Source organism: Myripristis murdjan, chromosome 8 (assembly GCF_902150065.1).
Source record: "Myripristis murdjan chromosome 8, fMyrMur1.1, whole genome shotgun sequence".
Lineage (NCBI taxonomy): Eukaryota > Metazoa > Chordata > Actinopteri > Holocentriformes > Holocentridae > Myripristis > Myripristis murdjan.
Window position 1 is genome coordinate 25,591,261 of NC_043987.1, and position 26,846 is coordinate 25,618,106.

Genomic DNA, 26,846 nt, shown 5'->3' on the forward strand with positions numbered 1-26,846 from the left:
TGACTGTTCAAGTAAATGTACAATAAAACAAATACTCAAAAAATGCAGCTAACCAAAAAAACGGAATAACCAGAGTAAATGCATTTAGTTACTTTTTAGGTTTGTCCTTGTCATATTAAATCTTGAGTCGAGTTGATTATATATTTATCTGCATTTTCCACCCCAGCGCACGGCCAGAGTGCCTCACTAACCGTGGCTGCACAGGAGGGGAGGGAGGCGATGCCGGTGGATGACTCCAACACGCTGGATGGCTGTTTCTACAGGGAGCAGTGCCCTCCCTTGTCCCGCGCTCCTCCTCCCTCCGGTGACGTTGCTGCCGTCGAGTGCGAGCAGGACCTGAACGTCCTCTGCCAGACCAACACGCCCATGTGAGTCTGTTTTTAGCTCTCATTATGTGATTATTATGTGGCGCTACAGCTATATGACGATGACTTACGACGATGTGCAGCACACATTAGTAACAGCAAGTAGCAAAAAAGAAATTAGGACGGGAAAAAAGATGCATACATTTACATAACATTACACTGAAGGCGACTGCGCTCCTCATTTAACTTTAGGATTGACTGGTACATGAAAGAGTCCTTAAATCTGATCCTACTGAAACGTGGATCCCTGTATTTAAGATTTGATGGTAGCTGTATTAAATGTTCAGAACATGGTTGAGGTTAGAGAAAATGTTGTTGCCCAGCCCCAGGATGTTATTATGCTCGGTTGATTCCCAAAGTTTCTCAAGAGGTTGTCCTACAGCGTGTGAGCAGGTTTTTATATGATAAATATCTAAAATCCACCCACACTCAGCCTGCCCAGCTTTTCATTTGCAGATGTGGAGTTCCCCTGCCTGCTTTACACTGATATAAACCTTTATTAGATAAATTAATATTTCACATCATCTTACTTGGTATAAAACAGATGTCAGTTATAGAACAGGAGCCTGTCAGGATTTGGCAGCTTCATTCATTTTTGTTTAGACTGTTGCTTTCCTTATGCTGATCACTGACAGGCGCTCATTAGTTTCCTGTCTTCTTTATTTACCCTTTTATTTTTATTTATCACTGATTATAGAGCTGGGGTGGGGAACCTCACACCAGCGCCCAGGATTTATGACACACCTTTAGGGTTATTACAGCCACACTACAATTTCGGAAAACATAACGTAATTAATTCATTATTGAAAAAAATGAAAAAATCTGAAACAATCACCATTCATGTATCTGGATACACTTTATTGCACATACACAGAGAATAAGGACACATACACATGCACATACTCAAAGGAATAGGGTCAGTTTTTGTTGTTATGTTGCCTTTTCTTAACTTCTTTACTGTAGCCTATGACCCACAAGTATGCTGATTAATATCTTTATTGCCCTTGCTATTAAAAATGTTCTCCACCACTTGTTATAGAAACACTGTCAAGACAGCTGACACTAAAATAGATTACAATTTTTTGGCAATGCCATTCTGTCAGTCAGGCTTTCGTGCTGGGACCTTGAACTGTCTGTGCAGTAACATCTGTACTGTAACATCTGTCTGTGCTGCAGTCTGACCTCAGCAGTAGCAGAGCACCGGCGGGCCGTGCGTCCGTCCCGTCGGACCCAGGGCTCCAGGAACCCTCTGCGGGCTCTGGCAGCCAGGGAAGACATCAGGCAGGACTACATGGGGGAGAGAATCCACATAGCTGCCGAGGAAAGCAACAGGATCCAAGCAGAGAATAGTTAGTCAGAATATTTCCCACTGTCCTTGTGGCTCCTTCCCACTTTTTTTCACGTTTTCTGCCTCTTTGTTGCTCATTCATCTCTTCTTAAATCTTTTCCTCCCTCCAGAGTCGAAGAATTCCCACACAGTCGACTCGCTGCTCAGCAGATCTGAAGACTTCAGTAGCATCACCTCCTCAGATGTAGCGACAAACAAGTCACCCTTCAGCAGCCTCATGCTCATTCACATCAAAGGTCAGAAGAGAGAGGGGTTTTGTCTGTGTGTGTGTGTGTGCGCGCGCGCGAGTCCCTGCATCTGTGTGTTCTTGAATTTCTACTAACTGGTACCTCTGGTGACAGGTAGGCGGCATGTCCAGGTGCGTCTGGTGGAGCCCTCAGTGCGGTCGCTGAACAGCGGAGACTGCTTCCTGCTGGTCGCTCCGGACCTCTGCATCCTGTGGAGCGGAGAGTTTGCCAACGTCCAAGAGAAAGCCAAGGTACACTCTCTCTGGGTGTTATGCCGTCCAAATGGGTGGTGCTTGATGGCGCTCAAGATGCATAATGCTGTCACACAATCAAAACAACACACACACACACACACACACACACACACACACACACACACACACACCTGGGCAGGTTACTTTCAAATTGTATTCCACTGTAGTTGATGAGCTGATCAGATTTGTAATCAGTGTTGTAATCCAAGAGATTACCCAAACTCAGTAAAGTTCTCTGGCTGCCTTTAGTTACTTTGAGATTTCTTTGCCATTGAAACTTAAAGTTGTTTATGTCAGGGTTATATCTATTTTGTACCATGCCACATTTTATAAAAGTCTAGGTAAAAAAAATAAATAAATAAATAAAATAAAAAAAAAAAACACTCAGATATTTGACATTTTTTGGTTCATAACTTAATTGTTCATGTTAAAATGATAATGATGTGGTTTTTGCTGCAGTCTGTACCAAACAGACATGTTTTCTTACATCTGGAGAGTTCAGTTTGTTGGCCAGAGCATCTTACTTTATAATGATATTTTTTCACACATTCATCTTATAGTTTGCCTTAAGAAAACTGCAGCTTCTGCATTTTGAATATCACACTTGGCCATATTGCAAGTGTTATAATATTTCAGTGTTCAGACCTACATCTGACTGTCTTCTTTCAGCTTCAGATTATTCCCAGACATGATCCTCTAATTTTTCACAAATAAATATACAAAAATATACTTTTTTTTTTTACACAATGTAACCGAATACAGTGAAATCCTTTTGGATTTAAAATGTGTAACATTGTTCCAGGTACTCTGTAACTCTCAAACCCTGCACACACACATACTTTTAAGTGGTATTCAAGATTGAGTGTGTTTTTTTGTCCAGGCTTCGGAGCTGGCTTCGTTCATCCAGAGCCAGAGGGACCTCGGCTGTCAGGCGTCCCAGGTCCTTCATCTGGAAGAAGGCTTGAACTCTGACAGCAGCCTGGCCGCAGACTTCTGGAGCCTCCTAGGAGGAAGGACTCAGTACAGAGGTCAGAGTTCAAACTGTATTCTTGGTCCTAGAACCTCCTCATTTATTGCTCAGAAAGTAGATTTAAGTTTTATGATTGTCATTTTATTAAATGTACATTTTGGCAATACTGTATGGCTCTCCAGGAGCGGGTGCACCGGAGGAGGACGAGCTGTTTGAGCGCGGTGTGGTGGAGTCCAACTGTGTGTACAGGCTGGTGGAGAACAGACTGGTGCCCCATGAACAGGCCTGGGCTTCCATACCCAGCATCTCTCTGCTGGGCCCCAGCGAGGTCAGGCCCCCCTTGGTTCTCAGCTCACGTCGCTGTTTCTGTATGATTCAAGTCAGCTTTAATGGCTGACTGTCTCTCAGTATTTTCATTGTGTGTGCACGTGTGTGTGTGTCTCTAGGCTCTGGTGTTTGACTTTGGCAGTGAGGTGTATCTGTGGCATGGAAAGGATGTTTCCCCCAGCAGCAGGAAGGTTGCTCTCCAGTTGGCTCAGCAAGTGTGGGTGGGAGCTTATGACTACAGCAACTGTAGAGTCAACCCGCTGGATCTCACGCACTGTAACCCCAGCATACAGCTGTAAGTCCACATTACAGACATAATGACCCCAGAATACATATTTAAATCCACATTACAGGCACTAAAACCTATGAATAAAGACTTAAGTCCACATTACAGACATAATGACCCCAGAATACACACCTAAATCCATATTATAGACACAGTAACCCCACAATATAGCTGTGAATTTGCACTGCATGTAATAAAATGACAGCTTACAGCTTCAAGTACCCAATCCACACATCGAGACCACTGAATATTACTGTAGATCAATAATAAAACCAAAGCATATGGCTGTTATTCCCCACTATACCTGGTAAAAACCCAGCATACAGCTTTAAGTCCACAGGACATGAAATAAAATCCCAGAATACTGTTTCAGCCCACACTACGTGCTGTAAACCCAAAGTACACTGCAGTAAGTCCACACCACACCACCCAGTGAAATGCTACCATGCAGTTGGAAGGTGAAAGGTGATGCTTGCTAGAAATCCACAAGACTTGCACGGTAGTTCACAACTGTGATGCCCTAGTACTCACAATGCGACCACGGCAAACCACCGTAAGCCATCATTAAACTCTGTAAGTCCACTCTCCACTCTGCAATCCAGTAGATGGCCATGGGCACATGCAAAACACACTGCAGCCCCATGATACACTGTATGTGTAATAACAGAAATCATTAAAAAAAAATGCACATATTATAAGTTTTGATCTCTGAATTCATACACTTGCATGACTTGTGGGCACATAAATTAATGCTGTAGTGAAGTGAAGCTCAAAATTCAGAGCTTCTAATTGGCATTTATTATTTTGTTTCATCAAGGAGTAATCCTTAATGTTTGAATCAAAAAAGCACATTTTGATCATACCTATTCTGGCATAAATGGGTCTTCCATATAAGGTTAAACAAGCCTGGGTTCATGGCTGAAGAACAGGATGCTTAAAAAAAACTGCACAGGGGTTCAAACAAATGGACACATGTTGGCTCCAGCTCTCTGTGCTCAGACTCTATTTTTGCTTCGCGGTGTTTGTTCACGTATCTTCTATCCTCAGGCGGGGAGAAGGGCGTCCAAGCTGGGCGCTGTTCGGCTGCCTCTCAGAGCACAGCGAGACAGCTCTCTTCCGAGAGAAGTTCCTGGACTGGACAGGCAGCACTGGAGGCAAAGAGGAAGCTGCCCCAGTGGAGCACAAGACACAGGTTCGTTTCGCAAATCGATGATTCACAGTCATGCTGTAACACATGTGATGCTAGGGTTTTTTTTGGCCCTGTTTTCACAATAGTTTCAATTTGAAAACTCCTTCCTTAAAACACAAAATGCAATGTTTGTATGTAAAGTACACAAACTCACCTCAGAATGAACCCTCCTTATAGATAAGATGTACATTTCAATGCTTATTACCTCACATGCACCTTACTGCTGCGGTTTCAACAGTTTCCAGACAAGGGCAAGGTCTATCTGCGTTGTTGCAGTTCCTACTAATGGCCAGTAGAGGTCAATAAATATCTTAGATGAGTGCCCCTTAATGTCCCTTTAACCTCTTCTGGTCTCTCTGGTCCCATCACTGGGTTTGTCTTTGCAAATGCATGCTGCATAGTCGAAAGATATGAAATATGTCCTGCTGAATAACAGGGAAATATGTATATCTAGATGTTTTTCAATTTGATGTAATTGTGCAGCGATAAAACAATGCAGTCAATGAGGCGCTGTAACCAGTAGATACAGAATATGTGTGTGACATGTCGTGCAATATGGAAATAATGTTTTTTTCTCGCTCTGAAGCTACTTAAGGGGAAATTTGAGACCTCAGGGGGTTGACTGTAATGATCTTTCTCCCTGTGTTGTTCATCCTCCCACAGCCGGTCCCCTCCCAGTCCTCCCACTCCTCCCAGTCTGAGTCCACACAGCCTGACTGTCTGAGTCCCTGTGATGCCAAGGCTCTGGTGTCGGGCCAGGGGCTGGCAGGGGACAACGCGGTCCATAGCGTGCTGGGTGGGGTCGATGTCCAAAGGGGTCACGGGGTTGTCACACTGGACGACGGCCTTCAGATGGAGCTGAACTCGGTTGCCGTGGATACCTGGCACGTCCAGGAGTTTGATGACAGTGAGGTCCCCGTGGAGAGCACCGGGCAGCTCCATGAGGGAGATTCCTACGTCATCCGCTGGACATACAGCATCAACACTGTCGGTGAGTCACTTGCACACACATGCACACACACATATATATATACAAGAAAGAGTTATGGGAAAAGCCTCTCTCTTTTAGTTGTTTTTAATTTTTGGTGATGTAATTCTGTTGCAGTTTTTCTCAGTATAAGAGGCTCCAGATAAGAGCATCAGCTCATATTAATGTCAATATTTTCTTCTTCATGCAGTCTAATGATTGATCCTGTCCCTATAGGTAACATGAACAGCCCAGATGATCAGGACGGGGGTCCCAGACAACAGAAGACCGCCTTCTTCCTGTGGCGGGGCCGCCACTCCACCGTCAGCGGGCGGGACACTGCTGCTTTCCTGTCCATCGGCTGCAACAACCAGGAAGAAACACAGGCAAGTGCAGCGTATTCAACACGGATAAAAGGCTGAATCACAGAATCCAAGACAGCGCTGTGTATTTATCAAAGCCCCTTCCATCATTCCAGGTGGTGGTCCCTCAGGGAAAGGAACCCCCCTGTTTCCTGCAGCTTTTCCGGGGAGGCCTAGTCATTCACAAGGGCAGGCGAGAGGAAGCCTCCGCTAATGCAGGTATGCTCCCTGTTCTGTTTGGTTGCAAACCCTTATTCTGTTTTTTTTTTTTTTTCATTGCAAAGACGAGCTATGTGATTGTTTATTGTTTAAAATTGTTTATTGTAGCAGAGTGGCGTCTGTTCTGTGTGCGGGGGGAGCTTCCAGAGGAGGGCTCTCTCTTGGAAGTGGACTGCTGCTGTGCTGGTCTGCGCTCCAGGGGCTCGGTCATCCTGCTCAATAGCCAGCAGGGGGCGCTCTACCTGTGGCACGGCTGCAAAGCCCACGCCAGCTCCAGAGAGGTCGGCAAGAGGGCGGTGGAACGCCTCACTCACACGTAAGCCCCTCGTTCAGAATGTGATTTTGGTACTGTGGTATCCAATGATGTTTTCAGCATTCAAGTGCCGTGTGAGTGCTCTAACACCGACACATATATAACATACGGTTCAAGTGACATGGGCATTTTTATGATCTCACCCTTGCAGAAGATGCTTTCAAACAGTGTGAAATTTTGAAGAGTAAAACCTCCTGAGAACTGAAATTCAGTATCTATAAATTTAAACGTTTACATGCCAGAAAATTGCAGGAATTCAGAATTTGATTGTCAGATGGAGAAACCTCTGAAACAGCAGTTAAACCATCATGGGACACTAAAACCCTCAGCCCAATCCATACTATTGAAATTCTGTCAGGCAGTTTTAAGAGCAGGAGAGAAAACTTGCTCTGTGGAAAAATTAACTATTTAGTGGAAACTCATGATGTTTCAGCCCTGATTTTATCAGATAAAAACACGTACATGACACAAGTCTATACAGCCTGAGGTTATTTTCTTCTTTTTCTACATTATATTCTTAAGGCAGCACCTCAACTCTATCTTTTTGAGCGTGTCTTGGATTATCTATTTAGGAGGCTTTAAGGCAGAATGAGGCACAGGTTTTACAGACTGCTTTCCCCAGGTTGATGTTTAAAGTCCTTGATAAACCCCTGGTATCTGATTTCTACTGAAAGCCACTGTTGGCCCAGCATATAAACAAACTGATGTATTGATCAAACCATAACGCAAATGCTTTGTTGCTTGACTAAAACTGCAAAGTCTTGGATCCTGTTTCAAGTTGTAAAGTTGTGTGTGTGTATGTGTTTTTGTTTGTGTGTGTGTGTGTGTTAGGTGCCCACCAGAGCTGGGCCTCAGCAGTAGCAGCCCTGTTGCAGTGCAGGTTGTAGAGGAAGGATCGGAGCCTGCAGACTTCTGGACGGCGCTGGGACAGATGGACAGGAAGGCCTACGACTGCATGCTGCAAGGTACAAAACAGCAAAACACATCCGCTCTGCTCATCAACATCCCCAAGCATACCGGACATAAACTTGTCTTAAATGAGCTTTCCACAGTCATCGAAAATAAGAAAGAATAGGTAGAAGCTGCATTTATGCTCTCTCTCAGATCCAGGCAAGTATAACTTCACACCGCGTCTCTTCCACCTGAGCGCCTCCTCCGGGAGCTTCCAGGGCGAGGAGCTGCAGAGTCCGGCCCGGCTGCCGGGGCTTGTAATGCCAATGCCTTTCGTCCAGGAGAGCCTGTTCTCTGTACCGCAGCCAGGTGAGGGGAGGCTCAACTCTCCAGGCATGCATTTACCTCTTGCACCAAAACCTCTTTTATTTCTATTTCTATAGTCATCTCTAAGCTTTCAATTCCTCATCTTCTTGATCCTTCACAGTGGTAATAATAATAACCTTTCCTAAGCCTTTTGCATTAATTAAAATATTATTTAAAAAAACAAAATGCCAATAAAGTAAAGAAGCAATAATAGGCTGGAGAAAGAATTAAGTATAAAAGAATCACTGTAGAAAGCAAGTTTGTAATGATTTAAAAATTTAGCTAGCCTGTGTTCTGTACATTCAGTATATACATTGTGTAAATGATTAGAAATTATTTTAAAAAAAAAAATTCCCTATTGTGTATTTTTGTATTTCAGAGTACACACAGTATGTTTCCCTTTATTGGTATCTTTTCATATCAAGCATATTCTGACTGTCTGTATGCTCCACTGCTGTTTTTTGCACACTGTGCTCACATGCTGTACATAACCTTCAGTCTTATATGTTAACTTAATACATTCCAGTATTTTCATACATATATCTTTTTTCCTTTACTGTATTCTATTATTTCCCTCTACCACAACCCGATTTCCCTTATTAACGTTCCATCTAATCTAATCAAATCTGATCTAATTCTACCCTATAGTCCAATTTATCCCCCATCCTATACAGCTGTGTCTCTGTGTTTGTCTTCCAGCCCTGTTCCTGCTGGATAACCGTCTGGAGGTCTACCTGTGGCAGAGGGGTCAGCCTGAGGAGGCAGACAGCGCTGCTTCCGCCTGGAGCCACTGGCATAATGAGAGGAGATGTGCCATGCAGACTGTGCTCCAGTACTGCACAGGTGAGGGGAGGCTGCTGCACAGGGACGTGTCGGCTGTAAATGTGCTATGCACTCATAATGATGTGGTGTTAATTGGTTTCCCAGAGATGAACCCAAGACGCCCACCGCAGGCCTACCTCATCTCTGAGGGATCTGAGCCCCTCACCTTCACTAATGTCTTCCCCCGCTGGGAGAGACCCAACACACAGGTACAGGAGCCATGCGGTGATTTATTTCTATGAGATTAAACTGATTCTTCATGGTCCAGCAGTAAATTTATGGGGGTGAAGTATAGTCCTTTCGGAGGCTGAGAAGAGTATTATGAGAGTTGTGTGGCGATTTGCAGCTTTAGAATTAAAGCTTATGCTTAGGGTAAGATTCACCTAATATACTTTATTATACTTCTGTTAAATATTGGATATTGGCCAGTCAGTGTTATCCCCTGCCAAGATGAAGAAGGTTCCTCTCCGGCCATAGCTACAAAAAAACTGCCACTTTACTTACCTCAGCACATTTTATGCATTCATTTATTTTTCATCTATTTTTTTTATTATTTAATAACTTGATTCTTCATTTAAAGGCTTAACGTGTCCAAGAGTTTCCTTTACTATTGAATCTGTTAACCCTGGATGAAGGAGCTGCTAACTCTATAAGTTTTTGACAGATATTGCAATTGTAATATAATTCACAATTTTATTTGTGTGCCATAATTTTCATTTTCTCCCAAAGAACTATTAAAATGGTGATAATGTGATTTTTGCCGGGGCCTGTATCTGTGACACATGCTTTATTTCATCTGGAGGATGCGATTTGTAGGCCAAGGCAATTCTAAGGCAAACAATTAATGCTTGACCAAATTGAGAGATATTGAATATCAGCACAAAATGTCAGCTACTGGTGACCTCTGTCTAAAGATATCAGCACCGTCCTTGCATCAGATCTGAACATCAATATCTGCCATTTAGTATTCCACACATCAATACCTAGTCATTGTTGTCAGTCAGAGCTATCTCTCTCTCTCGTGTGTGTGTGTGTGTCAGGGGGATGCTGGGCGGGTCAAGCTGACCTTGGTGCAGGACGCCCTGGCCCAGCTCAACAAGACCCAGTACCCCCTGCAGGAGCTGCTGCAGAGGCCCCTGCCTGCAGGAGTCGATCCTCAGCGGCTGGAGGTCTACCTGTCAGACCAAGACTTCCAGGTACAGAGGAACAGCGTGCAATGACACCGTTCAACCACCAGGCTGCAGCGTTCACCTGATTTTGCTAATGAAAATAAATAGCCTCATAATGTTTACATAAATGGATGATGAATTGTCAGAGGAACTTTTGGCAAAACATGGACATTTGCATTCTATTTATGGAATGACCTTTGAAGCCTTTTTTAAAAGTATAAATCACTGCAATTATGTTTCAGACTATTTTGGAAATGAAGAGAGATGAATACGACTCCCTCCCGAGCTGGAAGCAAATTGATCTGAAGAAAACCAAAGGGCTGCTTTGCTAGACGGCGAGGACAAGCGGAGGCTGACTGACAAACTGTGGTAGAGATCACCTCCTCCACTGAGACGAAGACGACGGCGGGGGGATGTTAGCACCGTGTCGCCGCACAAAGAACTGTTCAAAAACTAACAAAAAGAGGAGGGAATTCACTTTTATTTATGTCGACTTAGGCCGAGCAGAAACTGTTTTTGTATTTTCTATTTTTAAGATGGTACTATCTTGTCAATTGATAACAGCTGTGTACAGTGTTTTCATAGTAGCTGTTTTCAAGTTGTACGTGTGTGTCTTATTTAAGTATGGTGTACTAAGGCCTTATCGTGTTCTCAGCCAAATGCTCTCATTGTTTCAGAGAGCCAGGACTGCATATAACCCCTTAAACAGAAGGGCTACCACCCCTATCCTTATCCTCTACCCTTTTCTCCTCTTTTTGAAAACTTTACGAGTGTGTGGGCTTCTTATCAGATTTGGATTTCCTTCGGAGCTACTGTGCAAAGCAAAAACAAAAACACAGACAGCGTAACACATTTTCCTATGAAACTTAATTTTATCTGTACAAATCAATGGAAGGAAAAAGAAAAAAGGTCTGCAGGAGGAAACGAGGGACATCAGTAACAAACTGTGGGATAGGGATAGGAAAACAAAGGAGTGCTTACAAAAAGATCAATTCCAATAAACCATGTAAACAAGAAAAAAAATAAAAGGGTAACCACTTTCTAAATGTTTCCTCCTCAATCGATATTAGTCCGTCAAAACATCTCTGCATGCCCAGAGCTATAAACAGTTTTTGCTTAGTGCTCGATTTCAATTTCTATTAACAAAATGGAAAAGTAAAAAAAAAAAAAAAAAAAAAAGGCTGCTGCATTTCAAGAGGATTTCCTGATTTGTCAGCGTAAGGTCTACGGTGTGTTTGAGAGCATCATCTGAGATAATTATGTGTTTTACAGTAGTGTGTGCGGCCTTGCATGTGATGTATCACTGTGCTCATTTGTCCGCCAGCTTGTGTGTACAAAAGTGTTGTGCCATGTGCTCTGTGGCTGTGCGGAGACCATGTGTTCATCCTGGCCATGAGTAATGCCTTATTAGGGCTCCTTGGGGGTTCAGTATTAGCTATGCATGGGGAGGCAGGTAGGCATGCTCCAATAACATCCCTCTGGTCAGAACAACATGCTAATTCTGCTTCACCTCACTTAACACACTCGAAAAACATCCTTTTGCCACACAAATACACAAAGATGGCACAAATCACCTCGAAAAACAACGGACAATTCTTCAAGGAAAACTACTTTTTCTCGCTGTTGGTGATGTACCTTGAATTCCTGGGTCCAGTTTGTTATTTGGTGCTGTAATTTGGCTTATTCCTACGCATAACTCAGCAAATGCAGATGATGTGATGCTACACCATGACATTTCCAAGGCAGTGACAATGGAGTTCAATAGCAGGACATTTCAACAAGCTCTTACAATGGTAAACATCAGATTGTACTCAGTCCCTCAGAGAGAAAGGGCTTCTGTCTAGACTGATTTTCCAATGTTGAACAATCACACACACAGAGAAATCCATTGTGTAAGAGGCAAGCTAATTTCTCCCCTGACAGCAGCCTCGATAGACCAGAATGCAATGCAGCTGCAAGACAAGAGGATGTGACTCATACTCTTTTCAACTGAAAAAAAAACAAAACACACAAAAAAAAACCCTCTTCCTCCGCTGACCTCATGATCTCAGTTATTTTCAAGCCTCCTCTTCAAACAGTTCACCTGAAAAATGTCATGTCTCACATGTGCAGCAGCTTAATGAGGACATGAGTTGGTTTTGTCAAGTGCCTCTAATTAGCTCTTACTCCCATTTTATGAGGTGTTGATTTTACTGAATATTCCAGTTTCCAAGCAAGAGGTGCATATGAATGCCTCTTCAAAGTTGTATAATCAATTTGGCTAAATTGAAATTCTAGATGTGGCACAAATTGCCCCAGGTGGGATGTTTCAAAGTGGCTGCCCAGAGCAGTTTTTCTGTAAAAGATAATAAATTTGACATTGGCTTTTTTTTGTGTGTGTGTGTAAAACCCACACTTTTAGGCTTAAGCATTCCTGCTTCTGACTTCCAAAGCACATGAATTCAACTGGATTTTTTAAACTTTGCAAAAACCCGGATGTAGTAGCTTCCGAAGCATCCCATGAATCCAATGAGGATGCAAATGCAGCATTACTCGCCTGTTTGAAATCAGTGGAGGGGGCGTTCTTACGTGTGTTGCACAGGTGAGACTCATTTTGATTGAGTTTTGCAAATTCCTCCTCTGAAGTCACAATTTCACCGGAGGTAGAACAAGAAGTAGAAAAGACTTATTGGAGGGAGGCGGATACAACAAACAAGTAAACTGCAACACTTCATTACAAAACTCCTAAAATGCACTGAATATCTGAGGGTGGACTTTCCTTTCGGTGGCTAACACCAAAAGCTGTAAATAAGTCAGGTTCTCCTGTCCGTCCACTGAGTTGGAGCCCTTTTGGTGCTGGGTAACTGGGTGTTATTTTCCCCAGCATGGATTAAGCTGACTAAGCCTCCATGTGACTGAGCAGCCCTGATGAGATTGGATTTGGGCCCACCTCTGAGTGATGGGGTGCACGGGAAGGAGTATCAAGAGGCCAGTGAACCACAGCTACACCTCAAACAGCAGACAAACTTTAGAAAAAAAAGCAAAAAAAAAAAAAAGAGAGAGAGAGAGAGAGAGAGCACTGGTTATGTACAACAGCCACCGGTATACGTAAGTGTAACATGAGCTTCAGCCAACTATGCAGCGACAGCAAATGTGAAATGCTTTTTTTTTTTTTTCTTACAATGAAGAGCTGGTGGGAACGTGTGTACAAGATAAGCTGCGGCACTCCTTGCCAAGGAGGGCAAGTATGAAAAGAAAACTATTTTATACTGTCTTTTCTTAAACACACAGCAAAAACGAATGACAGAGCCAAGTTTCCTAACTCCCATCTACCCAGCCTTTTGGAGGACTGATTGGAAGTATCATGAATTTGGACTGGAAACTGTGTTTGGGAAACTATGGCTATTCAACGCCGTCTGACAGAGTATGTGCTCGATGAATATCAGCTGAGTACAGAATTTACAGGAGTGGCAGCTTGAGGATATACAGCAAATTAGGCAAATATTTATGCCGTCCTGGTGTTTTTGGGGTGAGTGCGCTCTAGATGGCCTGTTCTCGTTGTGTGTCCGCTCCAGGTATGTTTCGTTCTGGTTCAGAAGCCAGCGCCGCCTCCCGGAGAACCACCATGTGATCTTCAGCCGCGTGGAGCGACTGGTCGATCCAGTCCATACTGCCTGACATGTGACAGGCATTGCGGGTGACCAAAACGAGGTGACTGACTGAGAGGAGGAGCGCAGTGGCCCTGGGGAGAGAGGGGATGGTAAACAACATTTAGATGAAAATATCTTCACATACTGTAAGGAAAACGCTATGCCCACATATGCACATGGATTTTAAGGTGCTGGTCGGCACACAAGCTGATATAAATCAAGAAAAATAAACCACAAAACTGTGAGAACAGTGACTGCACACTTAAGATACTAAAGAGGATCTTTTATGAGCCTCATAGAGCTGGAAGTGAAATGTGCTGCTCATTAAACATCCTCATATTTGGTCACTAATCCCAGTTTTGTGGCAGACTGGAGGCGATATTGTGTTTGGTCATGTGTGTGTATGTGTCTGTCTGAGGGTGTGTGGCTGCCTGTGGCTAATCTCTGAAACTCCTGGGTCTATCAATCTAATTTTTTATGCACTGGTATGCCTGTAAGACGAAGACCCTCTCAAGGTGATTCAAAACATTTGCAAAATGTTTGTTCTTCCTCCTAGGATGTGCACTGTGTTTTCTGGGCGAGTTTACACAGAGCAGGTACACGGGGAAAAAACTGTAAAAAGTCTCAAAGTGCGGGTTAAATTAGGTTACATCGCCCGAAGCTTCACAGCTGTTAGCAGACTATTTGAGAGAAAACGCGAGTGAGAGACAGACCCTTAGTTGTAATTTTGAATTTTGCTGTTTATTTTATTTTGCAGATTCTGTTCAAAGCCCCATGACTTTTGGCAAAGAGCTAGAAGTAGCTGGTGAGCCACAGGTTCCTGACCACTGGTAAATGTGTGTAATACGTAAAACACATAGAAACAACAAAATATGTTACCACAGTTATGCAGACGATGCACAAATCTACATAACCATATCACCAGGGGACGACAATCCCATACAAGCACTCAGTAAGTGCATTGAACAAATCAACAACTGGATGTGTCAGAATTTTCTGCAATTAATCAAAGACAAAACTGAAGTGAATTGTTTTTGGAGCCAAAGAAGAATCATTAAAAGTCAGCGCTCAACTTCAATCAGTAATGTTAAAAACCACAAACCAAGCCAGGAATCTGCGCGTAATCATGGACTCAGACCTGACTTTGAACAGCCACATTAAGACAATCACAAAGTCTGCCTACTGTCACCTGAAAAATATATCAAGAATTAAAGGACTTATGTCTCAGCGAGATCTGGAAAAACTAGTCCATTTATTTTCAGTAGACTGGAGTACTGTAACAGGTCTTTACAGGTGTTTATAAAGCACTGAATGGTTTTGGGCCAAAATACATTTCTGATCTGCTGCTACATTATAAACCATCCAGACCTCTCAGGTCGTCTGGGACGGGTCTGCTTTCTGTCCCCAGAGTCGAAACTAAACATGGAGAAGCAGCTTTTAGTTTTTATGCTCCTCATACCTGGAACAAACTCCCAGAAAACTGGATCTGCTCCAACTCTCAGCTCTTTCAAATCAAGACTGAAGACTTTCCTATTTGCTACTGCCTTTTATTAAATCACATTTAAGGCTTGGATCAATATCTTATACTGCACTGTAACTTTTATTCTCTTGTTTCAACTATTCCATTTGTTTGCATTATTTTTACATATTGTTTTAATTCCTGTTTTGATGCCTTGTGTTGTTTTTACATTTTGTGTTTTTAATTTCTGTTTTAATGCTTCTTGCACTCTTATGTAAAGCACTTTGAATTGCATTGTGTATGAAATGTGCTATACAGATGAATTTGCCTTTGCAAACAAGAAACAAGAAACAGATACATTTGAGAGGCTTTAGGAGTTTTACAGTATATTTTCTATTCTAAAGTGTGTCAATACAATTAGCTGCTGTGTCTCTCCTGAGTTTTTCTCAGCACAGAGGGTAGCCCATAGTCCAGAAAAGACTGTTGCTGCTGAATGAAAAGTACTCATTTCCAAAAAGACAGCTTTTCTAAGATTAAGAAATGTGATTCTGCAAAACACATACATTCATGGTCTTCAATGGGTTTTGTGGGCTCAGAGGCCATGAAGCCACCTCAGCACATAAATTATTGCATAAAAAACACCAATACTGCAGTTATGAGATTTTACACACAGCTGCATTCTGCTGAGAGACTTGACCATTTCCTCCACTATGTCTCTCCATATCTCACGAGTTGTTAAACTGCGAATAACTCAAGTCGAGCCGGTTGCTCCTTGACAGCTTCTTAAAACGCTTCATTAATTCACAGAGCAATATGTCTTTGCATTAACTCATCTACAGTCATATAAAAAGGCCCTTTAAATAATGGAAAAGCAGATGTGTTTACCTGGCGTCCAGGAGGATGGGATCCAGAGGAGGGTACATAGATCTGACCACATCGTCAACCCTGCAATACAAGAGGCAGGAGGCCACGTTAGGAGCTGGGATAGTTTCTGTCAGTATTGCAATAATAATCCATTATGATGTTTTTACAGCAGATAATGTGACTCATACTGGCTGTATGTGTATTTTTACCTCGGGCTGATGCGTTTGGCCACAGTGATAATGTCGCTGAGGCTGGCTGGTGCTTTGACCTTCGCCCCTGAGCCCATTGTCATGGCAACCAACTTTTCAGTCAAGGTGTGGCAGATCTCCATATAGACAAAAGTATGTAAACATGAGTCAAGTCACTGACAAAAAGGAAAAATGGAAAAAGAGCAAATAAGTAGTAGCTTCTTACCTTCAGGATGGAGATGCAGTGAGACACCAAACCCCTTTTGGAGAAAAAACACACAAAATTACTTTGGATCTATGACACGGACATTTTTGCTATTAGCTATTGCAGCAGTAACAACAAAACACTCTTATTTGGGCTCAAAACACCAAAAAATCATACTGTAATTATTTTGTTATTGTGAGTGAGTATGATTCACAATTATAGTGGGAATGGTCATTTTTGAATAGTGTTTTTCATTTTCACTGAAAAAAACTATTAAAGTTATATGTTATTTGTTGGAATCTGTACCAAACAAATATGTTTTCTTACATCTGGGGAACATAGTTTGTACCATAATACCTCATTTATAATGGTATTTTGGCACATATTTTACATTCATTGAAAAATTAAGGCTCCCGTGATTTGGAATTTGCACTTAGCTATATTGCAATTAATATTTTGATTAACTATTCAGCCCTAACTCTTGGAGAAATGTAACTAGTAACTGGATTTTTACTTTATGGTGAAGTAACAATGACGAGGAGGAAGATTAAGGTTAGGTATCAAAGAACAACAGCATTCAGGGTGTTCAGATCTATTGGCCAATGTGGAGACATACGAGGCATCTTCTATCCAGTCCTCGTTCTCCAGGATGGCCTCGATGTGAGGGTTGGTGATGACCACATCATCCAGCTCCAGCTCTGACGGCTCACTCTGGGTCTCCATCGCTCCAATCAGATCCACCGTGGGTCTGTGGGAGAGAGGAGCCATAGAAGGAGGTGGAAAGGTGCATCAAGACACTTGTGGTCTAGACCTGAGCTTGATAACATATGCACTGATTGACAACACATGAAAAAAATGATATTTGGAAGTAGTAACTTCTATGTAATTAGGTCCATAATTATTTGAATAATGACACAATATGCATAATTTTGTCCTTGTACTCCACCACAGTGGAATTGAAATGGAGTGATCGAGTGATTGAAGTGCAGACTTTAAGCTTTTGTCAGAGGCTCAAAAGTAATTGGACACTTGACTAAAAAGCAGTTTCATGGCCAGGTGTGGTCTTTTCCCTCGTTATTCCATGAAAAATTAAGAAAATAAACGTTCTGGAGTTCATTCAAAGTGTTTGCATTTGCATTTGGTAGCTGTTTATCAGAACCCTCAACATGCAATCCAAAGAAGTGTCTGTGCAGGTGAGGGTGGCCATCATTAGGCTCAAAAAGCAAAAAAAAAATCTATCAGACAGATAGCAACAATTTTACGAGTAGCCAAATCAATGGTTTGATGAAAAAGAGGGAATGCACTGGTAAGCTCAGCAACACCAAAAGACCTGGAGGACCACAGAAGACATCTAAAGTGGATGAATTCTTTCCTTGGTAAAGAAAAACCCATTCACAATGTCTAGGGAAGTCAAAAACACTCTGGAGGAGGTAGGAGTATCACTGCCCAAATCTACAGTCAAGAGACATTTGTAAGAAAATAAATACAGAGGGTATACAACAAGGTGCAAACCTCTGGTGTCACTCAGGAACAGGAAGGCCAGATTAGACTCAACTCAAGAGTTACTGAAAGCAAAGAAGTGGAATATTCTTCAATGGCCAAGTCTCAGACCTCAACCCAGCTGAGCTGCTTTTCACCTGCTGAAGACCAAACTGAAGGCAGAAAGACCCACAAACAAGCAGCAGCTGAAGGAGCTGCAGTAAAGGCTTGGCGGAGCATCTCAAGAGTGGAAACTCAGAATTTGGTGATGTTGTCCATGACTTCCAGACTTCAGTCAGTTCTAGACTACAAAGGAGTTCCTTCAAATATTGAATATAATCCTTATAATTGTAGTTATGTATGTCATGTATAGTTTGTCCAATTACTTTTGAGCCATTGAAAATGAGGTGACAATGTATAAAACTGGCTGTAATTCCTAAACAGTTAATGTCATATTTTTGCTCAACCCCTTAAGTTAAAGCTGAAAGTCTGCGTTTCAATCACATCTTGATCACTCCATTTCAAATCCACAGTGGTGGTGTACAAGGACAAATTTATAAATATTGTGTCACTGTCCAAACACTTATGGACCTATCTGTATGTAAAGATTATTCTACAGCTCACAAATCTAAATTTAAGTTTTTTGAGGTCTCTCTTGAGCCTCCTGGTATTAACTTTTAACAATTTAGAACTATACAAGAAGTACAAAGAAACTTCTCATTGCATTGTAAAAAAAACAAAACAAAACATTAAGGCCTCATGTAACCATACTTAAGATATATCAATACATTTTAAGACGTTAAATTTCAATCATGTAAGACTTTCAGATAATTTAGAGACTAGCTGATGACATGTTTTCAGAACAGAGCTTCCAATCCAGTATTTGTATTGACTACTTGTATTGATCATGATGCTGACTTGGAGTCGAAGTGATGCAGCAGGTCATGAGGGTGGCAGTAGCGGTGCCTGCACACCATCACCAGGGCAATGAAGGAAGCCAGGAAAATGGTGGCCAACACCCCGATGGCCACAATCACCACTGTCTCCATGGCGACTCCGGCTCCTGCAGCGGCTGCAGACAGCAACTCGACGAGAGGAAAGAGTCCAATCAGGGTTGGCTGATTGTCGGAGCTTGATTATGGATGGGCTCTCATCTGTTGGGAGGAGAGTACTTACTTGGTAGTTTCAGTTTGATTGGATCTAGGATCAAATCAGAGAAGGGAGACACTAAGAGCACAGTTCAACAGATTTCTGATTGGTGATACAGTTCGCGTGTCGGTTCCTGCTGAAGTGGAGTGGAGAACGAGCACCGTGAGCATTTACACAGTTTCTAAATGCGGCACACCCACAATGCACACAACACTCAGATTTTTATCGGAGTGAACATGCCCTTTGTTTGTGTTTCATATACTGCAGCAGTATTATTAGGATAATGTGTTTCCTACAAAGAGGCTTGGCCTACTGTGAGAACCAGATCAGCTTTTGAAATACAGGCCTACAGTATAGTCCCATTTTTAAACCAGGGCAAACACGTTCAACACCAAAAAATTACATTAATTCCATACAGCTTTGGCAACCAGCCGCAAATCCAGCAAAGCAACAGCAGTTAAACAAAGGCTGCTGCAGCTGCTACTTTAAATACCAGCATTTCCATATCCGTGTGAAGATATCTCGCTTTGGCGCACTTTGATGAGCTGCTCCATGACGAAACACACATCACACAAAAGCAAAGCGAAATGAGCCAAATAAGCTCTCTAAACCCATCCCAAAAAACACAAACGACCTCTTATGAACTTTGACCTCTTACCATCTGGATGTTTTCGGTCCAGGTTTAAGCATTTCTGGACGAACAGCAGCGAACTTTAGGTGTGATTTTCCCACGAGGAGCTTCTGTCCAGATGTATAAATCAGGACTACCTGCCCTCTGCCCGGTCTAGTCATTCATTAACGAGCCCTGCCCCACCTAAGTGCCCTTGTTGTGTGTGGGTGAGTGTGTGTGTGTGTGTGTGTGTGTGTGCATGTGTGACATTACAAATTCTCCAGAGGGAAGCCATTAGTAGATAACAAAAAGAGCTCCCTGGATAGAGCATAATAGTTTCGTAATTAGGCATGGCATTTATACAGCAGAGACACGATTTTTACGCTGCTCTTTGAGCACAGTTACCACAGGCAACTGAATTACAATATTACAACATTGTAAACCAACATTTTTGCCTGGATGATTATGTGAGACTCTGCCTTGGAATGCCGTAATTCTTTAATCAGATTAATTTGTGTTACACTGGCCGTATCATACAGGGCTCTCTCCTGTCTCTCTCCCAGCCGAGAGCTTTACTGACTTCTTTTCTTGTCACAGGCTGCTGGTCTCTTGAAAGCCCACTGTGGAATTGAAAGGCATATAAAACATCTGCCAGGGTAATGTAAAGGTGACGGGAAGGAATTGGATTCTAGGCTACACAATAAAGTAACCTCAACAGACTATACTGACTGTTCACAGCTTGAAACTATTTGACCAGCATCCTTTTTAGTGTATGTAGACCAAACAGTTTTTCTCATTGGTAATAATAGCAATCCAAATTGTTCATCCTTGCACTCAAAATGATGTATTTTATTTTGCGCAAGTAAAAAAAAAAAAAAAAAAAAAAAAAAAATTGCGGTCATTTTTAATCCAAATTTAACAACTGTACTTTTACTCCAGCAAAATAATCGGGACGCTTGTACAAAGGACCAAATAGATGCACCGAAACCAAGCATCAAAATTAGTGTTGCCCAAAATGACCCGTTTTGTTGAGTTCATCCTTTGTACCAAAATAGCTCACCTTGAGTCATTATTTCTAAAAATGTGATGTTATCAGGCCTGCATCCAAGCCTTGCATAACTAAAACATACTTTATGTTCCAACTAGGGAGGCTGAGCACTACCAGACACAGTTATGGGCACAGAAAAGCAACGATTCCCAAGGTGGGGTCCTAGGACCTGCAGGGGTCCTGGATGACGTTTCAGTGGGTCCCCAGCAAAACAGGGAACTCAATTGCACTATTGTTTCATTCTGCTGAAGGTAATCCGGTGAGACAGGGGCATAGGAATGTCTCTTTTGATTATAGATTTCCCATTATGGATCTGTTGTCCAGTTATACATAATTTTACATCCAAGAATATACAAAACTGCCTTAGATCGCACTAAATCTGGCGCGTCTCAGCCTCTAAATCCGGTCCTTTGATATTAAAATATTTGGGAACCCCTGTGCAAAAGTGTTGAGTTGCAGCGCAATAAGTTAGGAATAAAATAAAATAAAATAAAATAAAATAAACAAAGACAAACGAAAAAATAAGTTTTACTATGTTCAACAATTACTTTTACCTTTCACATACGCACACTGACAAGTAAAGGCAAACTTTTCCAATTACAACAACAATTATTTAATCGTTAAAAATCCAAAAGAAAGCGGAAAAGGGGGGATTTTCTCTCCCGTGGCAGCCGAAATAAGCGATAAGACATTATATCACGAGGCTACAATTTAAACCAAACTCTACTTTACACCTGAAAGCAAACAGACACCCACACATGGATCAATTTCCAGTCACTTACCTAAACATTTTGTCCTTTTTTTGTTGGGCTGCTGTTAGGTGACAAAATACTTTCTTCCTCCACCACCGGGCGCGCGGAGACGGCACCGACCTCTCCAAACCGGGAACGTGGACGCGCACAAAAAACACACCATTACGTGAACGGCCGAGCTGTCGGTAGAGTGACTGATGATCAACTTTTCTTTCTCTCCTGTTCAACTTTCCAGCCCGGTTGTGCGCGCGCCCCTGAGCTTACCACAAGTGCGCGCGGGGAAAAATTCGGCACCGCGCCTCGCAGCTTCGCGTGGTAGTCTGGTTCTGTGCGCGCGCGCGCCGTGGTCACTACGTTCTTAATGATAGATTTTGTGGAAAACTACCTTTGGTGTGTCAACTCTAACACGATACAAGCCATGAGGTACGCCGCTAGGTGGCGCACGCTGCCCATTATATCCCGGAGATCACTTTATCACTCGAGTGGAAAAAAGGTGGTGTCAAGTAAAACAATATGGTTTGTTACTCTAGTCATTTTGAGTGTGTTTTATCCTATTTTATACAGTAATTTGTAATGTCTGATATTAAAAATGTTATTCTTGAGGGGAAAACCACAGCAGCCATTCTTATCTAATAATATATTAATAATATAATATAATATGTATCTAGGTGCTTTAAGATTTTTTGAATGTTCCAATGATAAATTAATGTCTTTAGGCTCAGAGGTGATTCCTTGCAAGTTGTGATGTTAAAATGGAAACCATGAGAAAAACAATTATGTTAATATTCTTTAGTTCCCAGACATTGCAATGGCATTAATACCACAAGAACTGAAGGCATCGAGAAGAATCCCATACACTGGCTTTCCATGCAACTTGGGCTTCATTTGATTTGGTCAGGATCTTCTTCAGATCTCTAAAAATACCTTGAAAAAAATGAAATAAATGCCACAAGTGTATGATGGTGTGGCCCTGAAAGGAGTGTAAAACTAATGTGGAGGGGTAACCCATCACAGTGGCTTTACTCTGGGAGATAAATGTGCTGTGTGAGGTTATCTGCCTCACAGTGGTAATATGGCATTCCTTCACCTTTCCTGCGCCTTAGGCTACCCCCCTCCACAAATGGATGAGGCGCTTGGGGCTGCTTCTCCAGTCCCACCACAGATAAGCAGCGAGCAGTGGAATTGAGGGCATGTGCAAGTATAAAGATAGGCTACACACTCCTTTTTTCACTTGGACACTAAGCCTTTATGTGCACTTATAAAGCATTAACTCATATTGGAGGGTGAAGCTGCATTATACCCTCCTCATAGTTACAGTGCCGCCACCACCTCATCTACTGCTATATGTTTGTTTCTTTACACCAGAGAGACATTACACTTTTATACTCCCTCCTAACGCTCCACATCCACTCACCAAGAGTACTGCGGAGAGGAGGTTGGCAACAGATTCATACAACCAGAACAGGTAATTATAGCCTTCTTCATTTGAATCCAGAACCTAAAGTAGCAGTGAAAAGCAGGGTCCACCACAGAGCCTGCAGTGCCGGTTAATGTTTGTTCAGTCCTGTCAATCACAGCGATGCATCATTAAGTGTTTGTGCAGCACATGCCTTTGAAGTGTCTTCCAGCTCAAAGATGGATCCCGGATTGATCAGAGGAGACTGGGACGGCTCTCAGCTCCGAGGTCAGGCTAAAAGAAACCGTGTTCATTTGGCAGCCGCAGCAGTTGGGAATGAGAACTGGTCAATATACTGTGTGTAGATCAGTGCGGTCAATATAGGCTACTGTGTGTGATTCATGTTTATCATTATCTCAGTCGGCGTGTGTGCTGCATCTGAAAACTTGTCCTCTCACCCCTGCAGTGTTTAGACTTGATCACCCGGCGAGTTTTGCAGTGGTGCAGGCGTTATCCAGCAGCCGCACTGAACAGCAACAGAGATAATCAGCTGACAACTGTCTGTTCCCCTGGAGAGAGAACCTGCTGGGCTGTAATTGAACTATTAACTATCCTTTATGCTGCCCAGGTGGATCTCAGCACTCCAGGGCCTGTTCGCAGTAGGGATTTCCTTTGACGGAAGCAAATGTATGCAAATGTCAAAGAATATTATTTTGTCAACAATGATTTGATGATTTACGGAGCTTCAGACTTGACTTTGAGTGACAGTCCAGGATAATTTTGAATAAATCAGTGTTGCTGCTGAGTGATACAACACAATAGCGACTGAACCTATAACCAGTTCATGAAAGCTTTAACATTTGCACCTCTTCCATGGGGAAAGTCCTCTGGTGTGCATGGTTTAATAGGTTACATGTTTGCAGTAAATCTTGTACATTACCACTTAAAGGAACATTAAGTAAACATCTATGATTGTTTCAACCTGTACCAAATATTGAACTGCCAATGCCAGAGAAATACCAGCGTTTATGGCCCAAAATAGAGAGCGAGAGCTGAAAAAGTGAGTTTTGAAAAATCCAGAAATTTCAGTGCCTATGGTGAGGTAATGGTTGAGTCATTGGTATTGATCAAAATGCTATCAACCCTTTGCAGGCATATTAGAGTGATTTTGTGTGAAAACCTTACTTATTTCACCTTTAATATGACATATCTCGTTGCTATACTTTTTGCAGCAAGAATAACTTTTTATGCATTTCAACATAAGCTTGTAATTGTTCAGCAACAAGATTTACTGTTACTGTTTGTTATTGTATAAACAAAGGCTCAGGAGAGTCTTACCCCAAGCGGATCATGGTATACTCTCATGCATATTGCATGCTGGCAGACAGAGCAATGGATTGTATCTTAACAGAAATGGCCAGCTGTTGTCTTCTCCTTCAAACCTTTGAAATGCAAACCTGTCTGCCGGCGACTGGAGTGAGCAGGCTGCGGTGACTGAGTGACTCATGGTTTCCTTTCCCATCCCCGCTATTTCATTTATCATTATTCCAGCATGCGTCTCACACCACTGAGTTAGCCCGAATCTTTCTGGGTTTGCCCTCACTCATTAAACAGAAATGCACATAAATCATCACTTTTTATTGAAGCATGGTTCTTCCAGTTATTGAAATAGAGGTAATATGGCTGATCAGCAGAGCTGGGGAGTGCCTGCCTTTTACTGATTGATGAGAACTGAGGAAGTGAGTTCGTTTATAGTCCCCGTGGCCTTTCATGACATCTGTGGCCCTGTGTGGCTCGGCAGGCGCAGGGAGGGAGGGGCACCAAGTCTGGAAGCATGAGCATGTGGGCGTCCCTCCACAACAGATGGCTAAGGTTGGAGCTTTGAGTAGCTGTGGCTCTCGAGCAGCATTCTCATGATTTATCAACCTCTTTCTGTCTCTTAATCACAAATGGTGGGCAACATTCTTCACTGTCACTGCTTGACAACGGGCTTTGTGTTCGGGTAGATGTGCTGATGCCTGTTGCTGACAAAGTGGCAGACTATAGTAACGCATATCCCTCAGCCTGGCCAGCAGGTGTGATCATTTGCTGGAAAATAAATCAGCACTGGCACCCTCCATGTTGCTCTGCATTATCTTGATTATTGGCATTTTGAGTTTCTGTAAATTTGCTATAAATCTATGTGCCATTTGTAGCCGACAGAAAGAATGCAATTTAGTTTTTTTCCAGTCTCCTTCGCATTTCCATGTATCACGTATGGCTTTCCTTCACCATGTCCAGATCTGAAACATAAAACAGTGTGTTTGTTGTTTGATGGGAAAGGGCTAGCCTGAAAATAAAGCTGGAGAAACAGTGGAAAAATCCTCTAGCACCGACAACTGGAAAATTAGATTGCCCGGTCTGTTGGGGAATTGTTGCCAAAGCTCAAACGCTCCCTATTGTAGCCTTTATTCCCGTCATCTCTGCGGCTTGCAGAGAAGGTAATGCTCCCAAGATTTAAAGAAAAACAAAAGATGCTTCTCTCTTTTTACAGCTCTTTGTAGCTAGAAGCAAAGTGCCACAGCGCCATCTGAAGCTCCATCCAATGACAGGCGCCTAATGGTCCTTGAGAGTATAGGAACCTCTTGCAATGCACTCAAAGGCTTTACTTGGATGCAGAGAACAAGGGGGGTGATGGCGCAGATATGCTGTATGGTAACTGCTTATTACCAGATATATATCTGTGGGCGATGGCTGCGGTAGAAAGGGGAGTGTGAAGTGGACAATATGGATAGATGCAGTAGAACAGATTGTGTTACAGTGACCAAGATAAGTCCTATGCCTGTATTTGTAGGCACTAGTATTAAACCCACACGGTGGTATCAACATGTGCGAGGGTGTGTGTGTATTTGTATGTGTGAGCTGCCTGCATGTGGGACTGGTACTGTTCACAGCTTTCTTTCAGATGATGGTATCTTAGGGTTGGTTTGAACTGAGTCACTGGCATATTTTATAAATGGATGTTTTTCAACAGATAAGGCAATACTTGATCTCAGTGAACACCTGCTTTTACATATCGCCTGAAAGAATACGTCCAATGAGGAGGCTACCATGCATGACAGAGTTTGGTTTAATAACCTCACTTTAACGAGAGCTTGTTGCTCTTCATAAGTGCCCATATGATTATTATTCTTTGGCCTTTCAAATATTCCAAAAGCCAATTTTCTGTGAAGAGCGACTTAAAGGTCTCTTAACTTTCAGAGTAGAGCTTTGAAAAAAAAAAAAAAAAAAAATAGAAACGCAAAAGTACTGAGTTTTTCCGAATCTGCCCAGCTTTTCCCCAGGGCTCTCCAATCCCTGCAGCTCCAAAGGCTTACACAGCTTCACGTTTCGTAAGCGGCTGAGTGGGAATAGCAGGGAGCGGCGCTCTGTGTGACTGAGAATGATGCAGCGAGGTGCGGTGGGGGGTGGGGGCTGGAGAGGCTCAGTAGAACATACGACATAGGAATGTCCTTGAGAATCAGAGGAATCCACTGTTTTTTTTTTTGTTTGTTTGTTCGTATTTTTTTTCACCAAAGAGCTTCTGCTGCTTCATTTTGCTCATTGTTGTCTCTTCGCTGTGGCTGCAATCCCTTCCTTGGCAGTGAAACAGAGGGAAACAGAAAACAAACACTTTTCTTTTGTTGCTTTCACTGGAGATTACAAGATGGTGTGGGCTAACTGCCCATGCTAGATTTGTGATTTGTTGTGTTGCAAGAATTTACTGACATAATGTGATGGCTTTCAGTTTCATTTTCATAAAATCTTTACATTTCAAAGTGTTTTTTTTTTTTTTCAGAGGTCCCTCATGGTTTCCTCATCTCACCTGTACAGTTTGTATTTATCCTTCCTTTTTTATTTTCTCTTTCCCAGGGTTTTGTAATCATCTGGACACAACACAACAAATATAATCCTTAAAATCCCTTCAATAACACGAGCATCTTGCACACCCAGGATTACCCTTATTTAAAGAT

At 42.4% G+C, this 26,846-nt stretch overlaps 2 protein-coding genes across 2 annotated transcripts in view; one reads left to right on the forward strand and one right to left on the reverse strand.

Annotated features, from left to right (window-relative positions):
• svilc (supervillin c) overlaps positions 1-11,089 on the forward strand; it is a 23,207-nt gene extending 12,118 nt beyond the window's left edge. The window contains exons 13-30 of the mRNA XM_030057048.1: positions 167-368; positions 1,542-1,714; positions 1,824-1,949; positions 2,055-2,191; positions 3,075-3,222; positions 3,347-3,492; positions 3,611-3,786; positions 4,825-4,969; positions 5,630-5,957; positions 6,171-6,319; positions 6,412-6,514; positions 6,623-6,830; positions 7,659-7,792; positions 7,932-8,087; positions 8,784-8,927; positions 9,012-9,115; positions 9,947-10,102; positions 10,318-11,089. Of these exons, the coding sequence (XP_029912908.1) occupies positions 167-368; positions 1,542-1,714; positions 1,824-1,949; positions 2,055-2,191; positions 3,075-3,222; positions 3,347-3,492; positions 3,611-3,786; positions 4,825-4,969; positions 5,630-5,957; positions 6,171-6,319; positions 6,412-6,514; positions 6,623-6,830; positions 7,659-7,792; positions 7,932-8,087; positions 8,784-8,927; positions 9,012-9,115; positions 9,947-10,102; positions 10,318-10,407 (2,825 nt within the window). The 3' untranslated portion in view covers positions 10,408-11,089. The remainder of the gene's footprint in view (positions 1-166; positions 369-1,541; positions 1,715-1,823; positions 1,950-2,054; positions 2,192-3,074; positions 3,223-3,346; positions 3,493-3,610; positions 3,787-4,824; positions 4,970-5,629; positions 5,958-6,170; positions 6,320-6,411; positions 6,515-6,622; positions 6,831-7,658; positions 7,793-7,931; positions 8,088-8,783; positions 8,928-9,011; positions 9,116-9,946; positions 10,103-10,317) is intronic.
• tmem98 (transmembrane protein 98) lies at positions 10,926-21,579 on the reverse strand. The gene is made up of 7 exons (XM_030057035.1): positions 21,489-21,579; positions 18,818-19,053; positions 17,037-17,168; positions 16,442-16,475; positions 16,237-16,352; positions 16,049-16,108; positions 10,926-13,796 (listed from the first exon to the last, which is right to left on the reverse strand). Exons 2-7 carry the CDS (start codon positions 18,946-18,948, stop codon positions 13,595-13,597), a joined length of 675 nt encoding a protein of 224 aa, XP_029912895.1. The 5' UTR covers positions 18,949-19,053; positions 21,489-21,579; the 3' UTR covers positions 10,926-13,594.
• Positions 21,580-26,846: the final 5,267 nt, after the last annotated feature.

Excerpts from the sequence above, each read along its gene's own strand:
- tmem98 (XM_030057035.1), bottom strand. The coding sequence starts at position 18,948 with ATGGAGACAGTGGTGATTGTGGCCATCGGGGTGTTGGCCACCATTTTC. Across the intron at positions 16,476-17,036 it reads GACTGGATAGAAGATGCCTC|GGGTTTGGTGTCTCACTGCA; the intron begins GTATGTCTCCAC and ends TTTCTCCAAAAG. Across the intron at positions 16,353-16,441 it reads ACTGCATCTCCATCCTGAAG|ATCTGCCACACCTTGACTGA; the intron begins GTAAGAAGCTAC and ends GTCTATATGGAG.